This window comes from Perca flavescens, chromosome 1 (assembly GCF_004354835.1).
Source record: "Perca flavescens isolate YP-PL-M2 chromosome 1, PFLA_1.0, whole genome shotgun sequence".
Classification (NCBI taxonomy): domain Eukaryota; kingdom Metazoa; phylum Chordata; class Actinopteri; order Perciformes; family Percidae; genus Perca; species Perca flavescens.
In genome coordinates, this window is record NC_041331.1 from 7,376,430 (window position 1) to 7,393,769 (window position 17,340).

General features: G+C 42.7%; 1 protein-coding gene across 2 annotated transcripts in view; it reads left to right on the forward strand.

Annotated features, from left to right (window-relative positions):
- The window catches only part of efl1 (elongation factor like GTPase 1), a 122,250-nt gene that overhangs the window by 21,761 nt on the left and 83,149 nt on the right, over positions 1 to 17,340 (forward strand). For both annotated transcript variants that reach the window (XM_028583511.1, XM_028583520.1), the window contains exons 10-13: positions 1,077 to 1,213; positions 1,354 to 1,476; positions 3,578 to 3,677; positions 15,547 to 15,677. In XM_028583511.1, the coding sequence (XP_028439312.1) occupies positions 1,077 to 1,213; positions 1,354 to 1,476; positions 3,578 to 3,677; positions 15,547 to 15,677 (491 nt within the window). The remainder of the gene's footprint in view (positions 1 to 1,076; positions 1,214 to 1,353; positions 1,477 to 3,577; positions 3,678 to 15,546; positions 15,678 to 17,340) is intronic.

Sequence of the window (17,340 nt, forward strand, 5' to 3'; positions counted from 1 at the left end):
TAAGTGGTTTTACCCACTTAACAAGATGGAAACTGAATGGTTTGAGCAAAGTTCAGTCCCGCGGGGTCCACTGCGTCCAGAATTGGTCACCATATCTTGGCGAATCCCTCGACATTGTCATAAGGGTGTAAGTCAGTTTTTTTCCAAAGAAAACGTTTATAATACTTCCTTATACTAATCGTCCAGTGCAGGGCTGTTTTTAGCGATCGCGAAATTGAGGCTACATTTACATTGCTACGTTTTGGTTTAAAACGAATATCTTTTGCTACGTTTACACCTCTCATTCCCCTTGCTCTGGTGTTTTCCGAGCCCCTAAACCAGAGACATTTGGAAACACTTCTGACCGTTTTGGTTTGGAATCTGCAGGGTTGTGTTGCATTCTCAAGGGCCGCAAACGGAGACCTTTGGCAACACCAACACTGTTTCCCCATCTGATTGGCTCTTATCGGTCATGATCGTTCTTTGAGACTAAAGCTACTAACGTTACCATGGCAACTACCAGCAACGGTAGACGGTACATGCTGCTTCCTGTTTATGCCCAGTATACGAGAATGTTGATGAGATATGCGGTTCTGGCCGTGTTCTGGCCTTCTGGAGCTAAAAACCCTTGTGTGCACGGAGATCGCTTTTGGCTCAAAACCCCGCTTTAAAACCTAAATGTAAATGTAGCCTGACAATAGTCTCCCTTGCTGTGTGCAAGAGTGTTCCAATCAATTTAGCACTGTAGGCATTCTTTGCTACTCCCCCACTTTAGCTGCTAAAATGTGCTAAAGGGGTGACCGTTCCAAAATCATAACCAACCGAGGTAACCACTTCACCCTTCACATATCTCCAAAACCTTTTGTATCTTTACACATTTCAAAAACAGATGTATATTTGCCCATTTCTGTATCACATTTAGGAGAGCCCCTCAATACTATTGCTTTGTTAATTGAATGAATTCTATGTTTTAATGGGATGTTTGAACATGAAGATATACCATAGTGTATATCATCTTATCTTGTAGCAGAGTGTGTTGCTATCCATGCCCCGCCGTCCGTCTGTAAAGTCTATCTATCCTGTTTCTGTGACTGTAGAGACAAGGAGAAGGTGGAGAAGGTGATCGCATCGCTCGGGGTGAAGGTGTTGGCCAGGGACTCTCGTCACTCGGACCCCAAAGTTCTTCTTTCTGCCATCTGCAGCCAGTGGTTACCTCTGGCCCAGGCTGTCCTCTGTATCCTTTCGCCTTTTGGCCTCTATCTCTTATCAGCTAAACATCTTTCCCTTCCTATGTTTGTTTGACTGCCTCAGGTGAGCATTTTTGGGTGCGATGTTGTGCATTTGTTGTCGGGTTTTTCTTTACACAGTCTGTAGCGATGGTGTGTGAGAAACTTCCCAGTCCCATAGACATGACGGCAGAGAGGGTGGAGAAACTGATGAGTGTCGGGCCGCGGCGGTTTGACTCACTGCCCGAACAGACGCAAGAGCTGAAGAGAGGTAGACACACACACACACACACACACACACACACACACACACACACACACACGGTTTAAAGGTTGTTTTAGGTTTAAATGTGCAGACGGAGAAAACACGAGCAAACTACGTCGCCTCTGCAGTTTTGTTAAAGTTACAGTGAGTCACGGCTAGTGTGGTTACAGTTTTCCAATCTTCCCGCAGACTCCGTTCACTGCAATATGATATCAATGGCGAAGCGAAAGCGCTCGCAGTGCTGTTGCCGTTACACTTCCTATGAGACAAGCAGGCTAGAGGTTAAATTCTCTGCCCGAGCCAGAACTGGCCAGGTCGGGCCGACATTTCCCGCCACTATCCTCGGGCCGGGCTGGGCCCTTGATCAAGCATTTGTGTTTTTTTTAAACATGACTTTATTAGCCTAATTGAGTGGGGAGAAAGCTATGCCATAATCAGACGCAGCGTCTCCTCCACTCACATGCAGCACACCGGGCCTGCTGGGCTGTATGGTGCAACATGGAGCTTGACGATGTAAAGAAAAAAATAAAAACAGGAGAATTAGCCTCCCTTTGAGCAAGTTTGGAGGAAAGTTGGAGGTATGGAACCATTTTAAAGTAGTGACAACATATGTGTTGGCTTTGTTGATTGCTTTAAGTGCGGCACGCTGCTCGCCTATGACAGCAAATAAAACGGGGACGATGAACAGACATGAAGCAGGCTCGCCATAGCAGAAAGATGATAGTCAGCCTTTAATGTCCTCTGTTGTTACTTCTCCAAGCATACCCCTTCCAAACAGATTTCTGCAGTTTAAACAACTCAGAATTGTAGTTGTATTTTTTTTGGGCCTGATCTAAGCTCTAAAGCAGGCACTACTGTGGTTTCTATGCCCTGGTGACTGACAGGCTGAGGTTGCAAGGCAAGGTAACTAATTTCTATAGCATATTTCAGCAACAAGGCAATTTAAAACACTTTACATAAAAAATTAAAGAGCAGTTAAAAACGGTCATCAAAATAAAACAGGCTAAAATAGAATAAGAGACAAATACAAGAATAAAAGTTACAGTTGTGTTTAAGAAATGAATAATTATTTGATTTAATAGATTGTATGGACGGGTTTGGGAGGAGAGAGGGAGGGTTTTATATTTAGTTTTGTTTGTTTAGTTTTGAGTGTAAAATCTTTATATAATAATTTTTTTGTTATTACTAGGGAAAGTCCCGGAAAAAGGTACCGTTGTAACCGGAACTGAATTTCAGGTACCGGTATCAATAAAATGTGAACGGTACCCAACCGTAGTGTCTAAGCCTTTAGGGACAGGCCAAAAAGTGTGTCACTGCTCATGTTTCCTATTGTTGATGCAGGAGATATAACTCTCTTTGTAAATTTCTGACTGAGTGTTTGAAATAAAAGTTTAGCAAATATTTGATTTGTTGTAATCACAAATCCTAAATCAAATTAGGTTTGAATCAGAGTGTATCCTATCATTACAAATGTATCTCTATCGTTTTAGTTTTTGTAGAGATGAGGGACTGTGTATCTAATTACAGATCGAATCGCAGAGATACACGTCCCTATTGCTAATGTTTGACCCGTATAGATTGAGAGGTAAAAAAGGTGCAATGGAATTTAGTTGACATATCTGACCTGGCACTTGATCCAAGTGCTGTTTAATAAGGACATAAACTGGGATGAATTTAAACTGCATTTCTCAAAAATAATACCCTGTACCTGAAATGACTAAACATTATTTGCTCAACTTTTTAATTTCATTGTTAGTTGGACTAAATGACCAAATAGTGTTTGCTAATTTAGCAAAATCAGATACTCACTCTGAACTGAATGAACACTACTGTGAAACAAACATATTTCCCCAAGTGAATATACAAATAAAACATAGTCTTATATAGGTAAGCTTAATAAATCATTTGGCTGTCTGAAAAGTTTACGTTTGAAAGTTCAGTTCCAACTTGTGATGGTGCAATGATTTCATGTTGACATGATTCATTGTTTTTGGCAAACGGCTGGGACTTCACCTTGGTTTTAACAAAGACTTTGGCGCTCATCTGCCTCCTGTGTAAGGATTTCAGATGTGTTTGACTACTTTTCCTCCCCTCGGTTGCTCTCCAGCGTTCCTCCAGTGTTCCAGTGGGGAAAACGATCCGCTCATCATCTTTGTGTCCAAGATGTTTGCTGTTGACACCAAGGCCTTGCCTCAGAACAGACAGAGGTGTGTGTGTGTGTGTGTGTGTGTGTGTGTGTGTGTGTGTGTGTGTGTGTGTGTGTGTGTGTGTGTGTGTGTGTGTGTGTGTGTGTGTGTGTGTGTGTGTGTGTGTGTGTGTGTGTACGGACAGCGTAGTCAGTAGATGGTGCTGCAGTGCTGTCTCATATGTCTGCTCTTTATTGGATGTAAAGGAGGGAGCGGAGTTGGCCCACACTGGGCCTGAAGTCACACACAATGTCTTAGGAACAAGCTGATAAATACCACATACTGTACAGCACCACTACTGATTCTTGGGGCTAACATTCTTTTTGCTGTTTAGTGTCAAATCACTGCTCTGGCTGTAGTACACAAAGAACATTATTTAAAGTTACCGACACCCATTTCTTTTTTTTATATATACACAGGCAGTAACTTAAAGTGCTCATATTATGCTCATTTTCAGGTTCATAATTGAATTTAGAGGTTATATCAGAATAGGTTTACATGTTTTAATTTTCAAAAAACACCATATTTTTGTTGTACTGCACATTGCTGCAGCTCCTCTTTTCACCCTGTGTGTTGAGCTCTCTGTTTTAGCTACAGAGTGAGACATCACACTGCTGTTCCATCTTTGTTGGGAGTCTGACATGTGCAGTACCTAGGTAAGGACTACTACTCAGTCAGAAGCAGAGTATGAGGGCGTGCTACGCTAGAAGCTAGGCAAGCAATATAACATGTGTTACAAAGTGACGCACATTTGTCATGGAAGTAAAGGCTGGACTACAATAGAGCTGTTTGGAGCAGTTTGTGAACAGCGTTTTCTGTTGGAGAACCCCGGGCCGCTGTGGTAAGGACTCAGCCTCTGTACATGGGGCGCACGCTCTACCAGGTGAGCTAACATGACGTCCCGAAAGTCACAACTATATATTTTTTTCGGTCTGTATGGTGGATTCGGTGTGTGCAACGCTAAGTGACGCAGCCAGTATGCAGGGCTTCTATTTGGTTTTTGTGCTTGTCTTTGCACCTTTGCATGCTGACCCACAAACTTATGAAATTCCGTTTGCACACAGTCGTGGTACGTACCCCCCAAAATTGTAAACATCACAGACTGAGGCCGCATCAACTGCATGTGTCTGCTCTTTGATGAACAGTTCTAATCTGCCACTGGTCAGACTGAACACTGTTGTCATGTTGACATCCAGTTCTGTGGTAATCATTCTAAATGTGAGGTCCATTTACTCCGCTATTCCTGGAGCTTTCAGCCTTTGTCTGAAGCAGCCTTCATCAGCAAATGGAAACGGCACAGATATGTGTTCCCAAAGACAAGAATTATTCTCAACTAATTGATTAATTGATTATCAGTTAATCACCGTTAATAATTTAACAGATTAAAATATAATGCTGTTGTTATCAAATTTTATGAACTCTCCAACATTGATCTCGGTATTGGCCTGAAAAATCCAGGTTGGTGGTGGCTCTACCTTCCCTTGTGCTTGCAGTAGAATTGTCCACGGCACAATTCTTGAAGTGTAACTCTCGCCAAAATGCAACCTAGGGTCTTTTTGTGAATGTACCCGAGGCAAACTTTCGTTTAAAAGCATATTTAGGACGGAAGCGCCACTTTTAAGATTTACCGTATTTTTGTTTTTCGGTCAAATGGTCTTTTGAATGGGAGTTCTAGGGGCACTTTTATGCTAGCCTCAAAATCGCTATTTTTAAAACACTAAGAAGGCTCGACACAACAGGAAACTTTGCTCGAAGTATCACCAGGGGCTCTACACCTTAACGAAAGCATTGACAACATTGTTTGTGTACCCAGAGTTTACTAAAAAAGGGTTTGAACAACTCACCGTAGCTCTTGTTGTTTCCGACCGCTATTCCGAATGCGAATGAACGGACTCCAAAGGAGGAAATGTCATTCTTATATGAGGCTCCTTTTTCAACTAAAAGGTCAATATTGTTTTTCACTAATAAAAACAACGAATTATCCATGCATTTATATGGAACTTTAACCGGTAAATACGGTAAATCTTAAAAGTGGCGCTTCCTTCCTAATTATGCTTTTAAACGAAAGTTTGACTCGGGTACATTCACAAAAAGACCCTAGGTTGCATTTTGGCGAGAGTCACGCTTTAAGGACGACAGCACTGCAGTATGTTGAGGAGAGTGCACACATGGCCACAGTAGGTGGAAATAGTTCCTATTAAAACTGCTCATTGGATTATTCAGAGCAATAGGGACACATTTTCTTGTTATTGTTTTTAATTTGTCAATGCTGTAAACATAAACAAAACATAAAAAATCCATTTACCACCATTTCACTGTGGAGGCAGAAATCTCAGAAACAAAAATGGGCAAATAAAACCAATCAGCATAGCTGGATATCACAATAACTTAGTTACTTACTCTTCTTCATTCCCTATGGGACATGCGGCTTCAATGAGCTCTCTCCACTGCATTTGGTCCCTGGCAGCTGTTGGGCCTTTCCCCATGACCGGTTCATCTGTTCCAGCTCTAGGGTCACAGTTCTGCGCCAGGTGATTTTGGGCCTCCCAGGTTTTCTTTTGCCAGGTGGTGTCCATCTTAAAGTGTAACTTAAGTCGAGTCTTCTCAGTGTTTTAAAAATAGTGATTTTGATGCTATCATAGTAGTGCCCCTAGCACTCCCATTCAGAAGGCCATTTGACTGAAAACGAGAATATGATAAATCTTAAAAGTGGCATTTCCGTCCTAATTATGCTTTTAAACGAAAGTTTGACTCGGGTATATATTCACAAAAAGACCCTAGGTTGCATTTTGGCAAGAGTTACGCTTTAAGGCGACTTATGTCTTGTACAGTTCATTATTGGAGATCTTATTAGGCCAAAATATCTGGCATATTCGTCGGAGGCATCATTATGGAACACTTCCATTCTCCTCATGTCTGGTTTGTCACAACTCGCCAGCTCTGTGAACCGTACAGCAGAACAGACTTTACATTGCAGTTATATAGGAGCATCTTCGTTTCAAGGCTGTATTGTTTTGATCTCCAGATGGGACGGAGTTGGGAGAAGGCACCCTGAGCCTTTCCCAGCCTTGCTTTAATATCTTTAGATGCCCCACTGTCCTTACTGATGAGACTGCCCAGATAGGTGAAATCTTCCACAAACTCAAGTGGTTCCTCATTAACAAGGATGGGTGCTGTAGGGGATGGAGGTGTTGATACTGAGCCCACCTTGTCTGGCAAAGTTGGCTATCACGATGGAGAGATGATTTCTTTGGGTGAACAACAATGACAAAAGTACATTTGATACAATGTTCACTGACCCACAGATCTTATTAATCACTTATTTATTTCATTAATCTTCAATGTATATTAACAATAAACCTGAAGAAATAAAATGTGTCAATCATGGGATTGCTAAAATCACCGTAGGAAACTTGTGTGGAAGGCGGCAATAATCAGGTCTAGGCTCAGTGGTTAGCACTGCTGCCTCACAGCAAGTAGACACTGCAGAGTTGGATCCCCGGTCTGTGTGGAGTTAGCGTGGGTTTCCTCCGGGTGCCCTGGTTTCCTCCCGCCATAAAGACAAACGTGCTAGGTAACTAGGACTACAGTTCAATATTAGTCACAAGGCTAACAGACTGGCACATTTACAGAAATGTTGATTAATGTGCATTGTCCTCATAAATTAATCAGTCTTAAAATCTTAAGTTGTGACATGCCTAGTCATGACCTGTCTCTCATGGTATTCAATCTGTATTTTTAGCCTGCCATCTGTTCTCAGTATTGGGATCTCTATCACCGGTGCACCTTTCCCTTTAGTTTCTTCTTTACTCTAGGAGGTTTTTTGGTTCTTTCTCCCTGAGGGGCTCCAGCTGTTAGCCCTCTCTGATCTTTCCGTCCTTCTTGGAGGTGAACTGAGGGTAGACCACAACATCCCCACCCACCCACCCCCCAACTCCTCCACAGTCAGTGATGGATGGAATTGGCCTGCCCTGCCTGGCTTTGGGATCTGTCTGCACTCAAACATCACAGTGTTGCTTTCTTCAGTGTCTGGACCATTAATCTAAGCCCGGCTTCACAGATTCTGTCTTCAAGCCCTTTGTGAAGCCCGGGGACGAGGCCCACCACTTCCTCCCAACCAGAAGAACAGCAAAACCGCCCTCGCACTTAAAAGGCCGGGATGACATGTTAAAACAAACAGTTGCCTGTTACCATTCCTCATTGAAAGCAGATGCTTACAGGAGACTGGGATTGATTTGGGGAAGCCATTAACAAGTGTTGCTCGCAGTATTGGTGTAATGGTCTGTCCAGTGGAGGACGTGTGTGTGCTTTTAATAGGCTGGAGAGAGCTCATTGTCTTCACTCCGCCTCATTGTGCACTATAGAGTGATTTGCATTAGCTAAATTGTGCTGGAGTTATAAACTGCTCCACTGCAGCGTAGTGAACTCCTTTGACAACCATTACACCGGTCCTCCATTAATAATTGTCCCAGCATTACCAGTTTGACATAAGGAACCCTGCAAGATGCCTTAAAGCTATGGTGCATAGTTTCTGTCTCCCCTGAGAGGAATTCTAAGTAATGACAACAAAACTGTCGACGCGTCCACATGATACAAGCCTTGCGTGACCACACACCACCCCCACCCCTCCTCCACGCAGTTGCTAGTAGCCAAGGAGGACACGGAGGATTAAAAAAACATGATGGACTCTTCAGAAGAGGTCATTATCTTCACTCGCCAGGCGACCCAATCTTCTGAACATAGTCAAACTGAGAAATACAGAGAGTTGTGTGGAGCTCATAGTCTTAATTAGCTTTGTAGCAACTCATTTGGCAATGGCTTTAATGTAACGGACGTTCATTCAAATTAAAAAGTTACGCAATGAAGCTTTAAGTTTATTACAACTAGTCATTTGCTGAGATCTGGAAACTAACTCACTTTTTGCATTTCTGCTCTTGTGTTTGTGAAGGTTTGGTTTTAGAAGTTTGTGAACATAAAATAGGGTTAATATATAGTACTTTAAGGACATATTGAGGCCTTATCTGACCTGAAAATGCTGATTTGTGAGTTTAGACATTGCAGTGGTGTTTTTTTCTACCAGAGAGGATGCATTTTTTATGAAACAAAACAAACCCTTAAACATTTGTGCTGAAACCCAGAAATACATGGTGAGCATACAGCATATCTGATGCAGAGTAGAAAGATCCGCCTTAAGCCCTCTAACTGGCAGCGTCTCTGCCCCCCCCCACCCGCTCCCTCCTGTCACAGGACTGGATCCTAATGGCAGACTCTGCCAATGCACTCGCAGGGAAACAGAGCGGCACGCAGAGGAGAAGAGAAATAGACAGGCTGTCAGACAGGCTAGAAGATGGGGAGGAGGAGATACAGATATGTGTGAGAGAGCGAGTTGCAAGAAATGCATTGTATAAAAAGGAAGTAAAGGTCATCTCAGAATGTAAGCCAGAAAGGAAAATACATGCCCAAAATCTGGGCTAATGAGCCTGCACGAGCTTCCATTCTTTTTTGCCCACTACCTGCATTACACACACACACACACACACACACACACACCAGTAGTAGTTTGTCCACATACTGTATGCCACTAGTCCATGGCTGCCACTAACAATCATTTTCATTGTCGATTTATGGATTAGGGCTCTAAAATGTCATAATATTGTGAAAAATGTGGATCAGTGTTTTCCAAAGCCCAAGATGACGTTCTCAAATGTCTTGTTTTGCCCACAACTCAAAGATATTCAGTTTACTGTCACAGAGGAGAGAAGAAACTAGACAATGTTCACATTTAACAAGATGGAATCAGAGATTTTTGACTCATACTGATTAATCAATTAATAAAATAGTTGGCCATCATTTAAAAGTAGACAAATAATTGATTAATCATTTCAACTGTAGACCAGTCATCTGTTGGATCGAATCAAACTGGTCGAAGTCTTGGTTCAAATATTTAAAGCTTTACTGCCTATGCACATAGAGCTAGTTTCATATTACCATGCATAATGAGCACAATGTGATGATGTTCATCACACACTTCTAGAGGTGCAAGAGAGCTGCAGTTTTAGTGGGAACTCTTTTAAAGGTCCAATGACATGGTGCTCTTTGGATGCTTTTATATAGACCTTAGTGGTCCCCTAATACTGTATCTGAAGTCTCTTTCCCGAAATTCAGCCTTGGTGCAGAATTACAGCCACTGAAGCCAGTCCCACAATGAGCTTTCCTTAGGATGTGCCATTTCTGTGTCTGTAGCTATGGAGGAGGAGAGAGGAGGGGGCAAGGTGGAGGGTGGGGGTGTAGCCTTGACCAACTGCCACTTTGCTCGTTTGAAAGCCATGATGTCTCTCTTTCTTATGAGTGGGCCAAATTCTCTGTGCGCTTCAAATTAAGAGAAAGGGGAGGTAACCTTGCTCCTTATGACCTCATAAGGAGCACGATTCCAGATCGGCCCATCTGAGCTTTCATTTTCTCAAAGGCAGAGCAGGATACCCAGGGCTCGGTTTACACTTATCGCCATTTCTAGCCACTGGGGTACCATAGGCAGGCTGGGGGAACGCATATTAATGTTAAAAAACCCTAATAAAGTGACATTTTTATACCATGGGACCTTTAAGAAGAGTCTTTTCCTTCATAGTCTCTATCCACAAATTTTAGGCCGGATGTCCGTCACCTTCCACTTCCTTTGTGTTGGCATTCTTATCTCCGGTGGATTTATGAGGACTATGGTTAACTGCTCCTCAGATTTCTGCAGGGTATTTACATTGCCAGACCCTCCTCCACAGCGCTGCGGAGGAGGGTCTGGCTAGTCCACACAGCATTCTGGGATGAGAGAAAACGTGCTGTGGTGTATTGGCATTTCTTTAAACCAAACACAATCGTCTTGGGCGGTGCTAAGCGCCGGACGGAGCCACGGTACCTCTGCAAAATAGCCACGGGAAGGAACATGTGTACATTCAAAAGTTGTTTTAGTCATGCAACAGAAAACTCATTCACAGATAATCTAGCTGGCTGTGTGGACGATCACAGAATGCTGTGTGGACTAGCCAGACCCTGTGAAGAAAGGTCTGGCAATGCCAGACTAACTCCTTCATGACAGCTAATAAGCTGGCTCAGAGCTTTATACATTTTGCCTTCATCTTACTGTTTCTCAACATGTGGCATACATGCCAATGTCAGAAAGAATATTATCTGTCACTGTTCAGTTACATTTTCATCTGCTCGAGCCAGAATGGAAATCATCTTCAATCAAAATCCTTCGGTGGTAAAAAGCCATGAAGTGTGTTTAGCAGACCGCTTTAATATCAATATATCGGTTCATTTTCCAGCACACTTTTTTCCCCTCCCTTTTCACAATGTTAAAAGGTCTGCCTGTCACTGCGATCGTCCGGCTTCAGTGTTTGGAAGCCATTACTTCATAACCGCAGCAGGCGAAGCCAGAAACCAAGTCCTGTCTGGCGTTCCCATTATTACCAATGAGCGACTGGTTTCACCACTCGAGGGAAAAAGCAGCAACTTTTTGTTTTCATTTCATGTTTATTTGAATAGGGACAAATGCTAAGACATAGACATTTGTGCAACAAAATATCCAATGTACAGTATTTATAGTTATTGCTAATTCCCAATGCCCGTCACTAGAACGGCTTTTAAACCGTCATAACAAACAGACATGAAACGTTGCCACATTAAAATACATAAAGCACTTGCTTAAGTCTGAGGGAAAGCATTGGAGCCCTGTGTGTACCACACAGCAAAGTGTTTAATACAGATGTTCGGCTCAAATGAAGACATTGATAAACTTCACTTTAACAACTGATTTTGGTTTGTTTGCCTTTCTGGTTTGGGAGGACATCATGGGAGTGAAGAGAGCTTTATTGAGTGAGCTGACTGGTGCAGTTTGAAGCTGTGAGGCTAGGCCGTCATCCAGCGCCGTTTGCTCTTTGGTGGTTTCTTGTCGGAATCCTGAACTCAAGCTGTGGCCTCCATTTATATCACATTTATACAAAAGAGAGGTTCAATCAGTCTCAGTGATTCGGCAGGGCTGCTGCTGTTGTCAGGGGCAAATTATGGGCTGTTTTAAGTGGTTTGTCATCATGGAGCTGAACTCTGTGTTGCATGCCGTCACTCAGTCCTATTGTGAGCAGCTGTGTTGCTATAGTCACGGTGGTCTTTTTGAAGAGGGCGCACACACACACACACACACACACACTCACACACTCCGACCACACTGCACATGCACACACAGACCACACTGCATACACAGAAACACAGAGGTCAAATCTAATGCTGGGATATTTGTGTTCTGTTTTTACAGCTAGCTCCTGAGCTACCTATCTGGGAAATTTAAAGTTTGCCACTTCAAGAATGTTTACTGAACAGAGTCCATGCTTTAGAAGTGGTTTGTGGTCAGGGGCAGCAGAATGTTTCAGGTGTTGACAGAAGTCCCAGAAGAGATGTTCCAATACAATTTTTTCCTTTCCCAATTCAGATTGTGATACCTGAACTTGCGTATCGGTTACCGATCCAATACCTATATATGTATTGTCAGGGTGGGATTTGTGGAAAAATCATAGGAAGAGGATGTTGACTGATCATGCACAACAAAATAAAACATGCAAGAATTAAATCCCCCTTCCAATACCATGGATATAGTGCCACTCGGCCAGCCATGCCAAAACACTTCAATATACACTTCACACAATACACTTCAATATATTCAATATTCGATGGGAAATAATCTCAAAATGAAATAGCACAACGTGGTATCAACAAAAAACACAGCGCTTTCAAGCCGGAGAGCAGAGTTCACTTCGCGGCGAAAACCAAATACTTTCACCAGGAAACGCTAGTTCTTTCCTCTGGAGTGTTTTAATCCAAACCACAATCTTTTCTTAAACTTCACTAGTCGTTTTGGTGCCTAAACTTAACTGTCATCGCCGCATGACTCTCACCTTTTCTGGCTAAACTCCACTACCACAGCCCCCTGAAAGTACCGTCATCTGGCAGTGCCTGTAGCCAGTTCACAGTCACCTATTGGCGGCAAAACGACTGCCGTTGGTAGCCGACGTTCCGGAGCTCTGTAGCAGCTAAATACAACCAGCAACTGCCACTCTGATTTTATCGTTCTATGGCACTGTGTGTTCACGTTACAGTGTTTTACTTAGTTTAAAATACTTCTATTTTAGGTATATAATCTATGGTCTATTGGTGAAGTAGATGATCACTTTGAGGGGGGGGGGGGGTACATTTTGTCCCCACCGGGGATAAAATAATTCAGCAGTGGCAGGGATATGTAGACTACTCTGCACAAAGCCTCTCTCACCTGTTTCACTTGGTATCATACATTTGTATCATAAAGTGTAACACTGTTTTGCTTTTTGAAGATTGATCTGGGTGAACCAACCATGAACCAATCCTCCTTTACTATGGAGCCTCTTCCTTATCTTTCTACTCTCACGTCATCCAAGTGAATGGAGCGATTGTTAGAAAATGTATGTAAATATATATATATATATATATATATATATATATATATATATATATCCCTGTGTGTCTCATTAAACCTTTAGAACATTGTGAACTGAATCCTGCTTCCGCTTTGTTCTCCAAGATCTCGTAACTGCTTTCAGAATCAACTCACAGAGGTCCAGCCAGTAGATGATAGGATACGAACCACAAAACATGAGCGGATTGTTTCCCAACATATGCTGTATATATTATAATTTTTTAACAGCTGTACTAACACTCTATGGATGGAACATAATTGCTATCGTTGTTTGTTTGGCCTGGCTCAAGTTACAGAGAATGAATGCCAAAGAACTTTCTTTTATTTTCTACTTTGACAGACTGTCATAACGGATTAAGAACATTAAAAAACTACTTTAGGGAGTAGATTTTTGTTCGTGGTGTCGGATCGGTGCCAGCATACTAGCATGTTTGGCAGTATTGGAGGCTTTTCCGATACCTGTATAGTATCAGAAAACAACTCTATTATCCAGTACAGTGACACTTTGGCAATGCATGTCAAACGTGTTTATATATGGTCCTATATCAGTTCGGTCATACAGTGGAATTTAGAATTCTACTTGGTAAACTTTTTAAAACACAAACTTTGGGACGGGTAATTGATATCGTAGGTTATTTAAAGAACGGCTAGTCTTCTGATTGGCAGAGAGACATTAAAAGTAGAGCTGCACCGACAGACCGGCCGGTGACCGGATTTCACTTGCTCGGCCATGACGGGCGACCGGCAGGTCAGTCTGACATATGCCGATTTAATGCCGGTCAATGCTACAATTAACTGACAACAAGTTATCCAAGTTACAGTTCTCAAGGACACACACACACACACACACACACACACACACACACACACACACACACACACACACACACGGACACACGGACGCACGGACGCGACAGCGACAGCACAGTCTCTTTTTCCCCTTTGTCTCAACTTCTCGCCGTGTGTCGCGCGTGTCCGCGCTATTCTCGCACATGTAGGGAACGTCGTGAATTAACCTGCAACTTGTCAGCTGTTTGGAAATTCTTCAGCGTGTGTGCAGAAGATAACAAGTTTTGCAATATGCAACACCTGCAAGGAAAAAGTAGGGCGTGGAGGGACGACACCAAAAACCCAAATCACATTTTTTTTGTTGGATATTGGATGTGAAAAGAAGGAAATGGTTCCAACATTGCTCTTGAGATGTGTGTGAATTTCCCACACCAGGAGTAATTTATATGGTTCTATTTTATAGTGATCCATTATCTGTTCAAAAAATGGTCTATGTTCTGTGCAAAATGTTCTATTAAAGAAAAGATAGAAAATAAATATTTGCGAAATCGAAGCCACCTGAAATGCAGAAGGCTCCGGCAGAACGTGCAGCAGTGTCCTGCGTCGGATAAGGCTTCACACTCGGGGATCCATTGCTCAAAGTGGATCTCCTGGATTGTATTTACATTTTTCTCACCGATACCTGAAGCCACACATACTAATCAGATAATCACTACAACCACAGCCTTGACTTTTTCAAACTCTTTCTATGGTTTCACCCTACAGCCTGCCCTAGGGCTTGGGGACCCTCAGGGGTTCTTGAGGGGGTCCCCAGGAAAAGAGGGGGGGGATCATTCATTTTTTTCTTTAATTTCATCAATAAGTAACACAATGACAGACTGTATGACTACTTTTGTCAAAGGTTTTCATACACTTTCTGTAATAAACATCTAAAGCAGGGGACTGAAACATCCTTAGCTGAAAGAGCAACGCAGCAGCGATCCCCATACTTATATTTAAAAAAATTGTTTCATAATAAACTGGGCCTACAATAACGTGTAGGGCAGCCTAAGGTCTTTACACATACCTTTTTATGGTGCATACAATACTAAGGTATTAAAATAATTGTTTACATATTCATATTTATTATATGAATATTTAAGCTTTACTGTACCTGTGGATGGCTACCTTACCAGTAAGCCTTATCCTCTCTGTTGTTATTTCTTTTAACAATTTTATTTTGCTAATATGCTGGATTCATGTAAATGTATATTTTCAGACATTTCTTTCTATCAACTTTCTGGAAAATAATCAATTAATAATTTAGTGTCCCCCCTGCAATAACTATGAGGACACCCTGATGAAGATCTTTGATCTAAAAGCAAAATTCCCCTGGGGTCCATCAAAAATCTTCAAATGGGGGTCTGAGGTCTAATTTGTTTATTAGGGGTCCTTGATGTGAAAAAGTTTGGGAATCACTGGTTTAGGGATCAGCTGTTATCTGGAGGTCTAATGGGGTTTGTGTGTGTGTGCGTGTGTGCGTGTGTGTGCATATATATGTGTGCATGTCTGTATATATATGTGTGTGTGTATATATGTGCGTGTGTGTGTGTGTGTGTGTGTGTTCAGGCCGTTGACCCAGGAGGAGATAGCCCAGCGCAGGGAGCTGGCCCGGCAGAGACATGCTGACAGGATGGCAGCTGATCAGACGGCAGCAGAGAGCCGCTCACAGGAAGGCCAACCTGCAGGATGTGACTCAGGTTCGCTCCACTCTCCACTCTCTACTCGCTGACTCATTGCTAGCTCTCACTTTTCATCCATCTTTTTACTTCTCTAAATGCACCACACTTTGACAAAGACTAATACAAATATTTCTGATTGAGTTTGCGCAGACAGTTTCCGCTTATTTTTTCATCATTACATTTGACCGAGAGAGCTAAGGGGAAAGGGTGGATTGAATGCTCAAAAGGGTCAAATATTAGCAGCATTTAAACCATGGGCTTTTTTACTGAAAAATGGCATTTTAATACATTGTGAATAAATTATCACACATAACTTTACCTGTAGGTAAAGAACAAATATTTTTTGTTGTTTGGATGCAAATAACTTGCTGGCAATTTGGAGAAATTCAGATATCACAATATATTTTACCTAATACATCAATATACAGTGGGGGAAATAAGTATTTGACCCCTTGCTGATTTTGCAGGTTTGCCCACTTACAAAGAATGCAAAAATCTACAATTGTAATCATATGTACATTCTAACAGTGAAAGACAGAATCCCAAAGAAAATTCCAGAAAATCACATCATATGAATTTATTAAAATTGATAACCATCTGATGAGGAAAAACAAGTATTTGACCCCCTGGACAAACAGCATGTTAATATTTTGTAGAAAAGCCATTATTGGCCAGCACAGATGTCAAACGGTTTTTATAGTTGGTGACAAGGTTTGTGCACATTTCGGCAGGGATGTTGGCCCACTCCTCCCTGCAGACATCCTCCAAATCATTCAGGTTCGAGGTTGTCGCCTGGCAACTCAATTTTAAGCTCCCTCCAAAGATTTTCAATCAGATTCAGGTCTGGAGACTGGCTAGGCCACTCCAGAACCTTGATGTGCTTCTTCTTCAGCCACTCTTTTGTTGCTTTGGCGGTGTGCTTAAGATCGTTGTCGTGCTGAAACACCCATCCTCGACCCATCTTCAGCTCACTCACTGAGGGAAGGAGATGTCGGTCCAGAATTCCACGATACATGGCCCGTCCATCCTCCCCTCAATACGATGGAGTTGTCCCGTCCCCTTGGCTGAAAAGCACCCCCAAAGCATGAGGTTGCCACCACCATGCTTGACGGTGGGGATGGTGTTCTTTGGGTTGTACTCGGTGTTCTTTGCCCTCCAAACACGGCGAGTTGAGTTGAGGCAAAAAAGTTCTATTTTGGTCTCATCTGACCACATCACCTTCTTCCAGGCCTCTTCTGAGTCGTCCAGGTGGTGAATGGCGAACTTCATGCGGGCCTGTACATGTTTCTTCTTGAGCAGGGGGGACCTTGCGTGCGCTGCAGGATTTCAATCCATGACGGCGTAGTGTGTTACCAACCGTTTCTTTTGTAACTGTGGTCCCAGCTGCCTTCAGTTGATTCATCAGTTCCCCCTTGTGGTTTTGGGATGATTCCTCACCGTTCGCATGATCAGGGACACCCCACGAGGCAAGATCTTGTGTGGAGGCCCAGACCGAGGGAGGTTGGCGGTGGTGTGGTGCTTCTTCCATTTCCTGATAACTGCACCGACAGTTGATCTTTTTTCTCTCAAGTTGCTTTCCGATTCTCTTGTAGCCCATCCCAGCCTTGTGCAGATCAACAATCTTGTCCCTGATGTCCGTAGAAAGCTCTTTGGTCTTGCCCATCGTGGTGATGTTGGATGC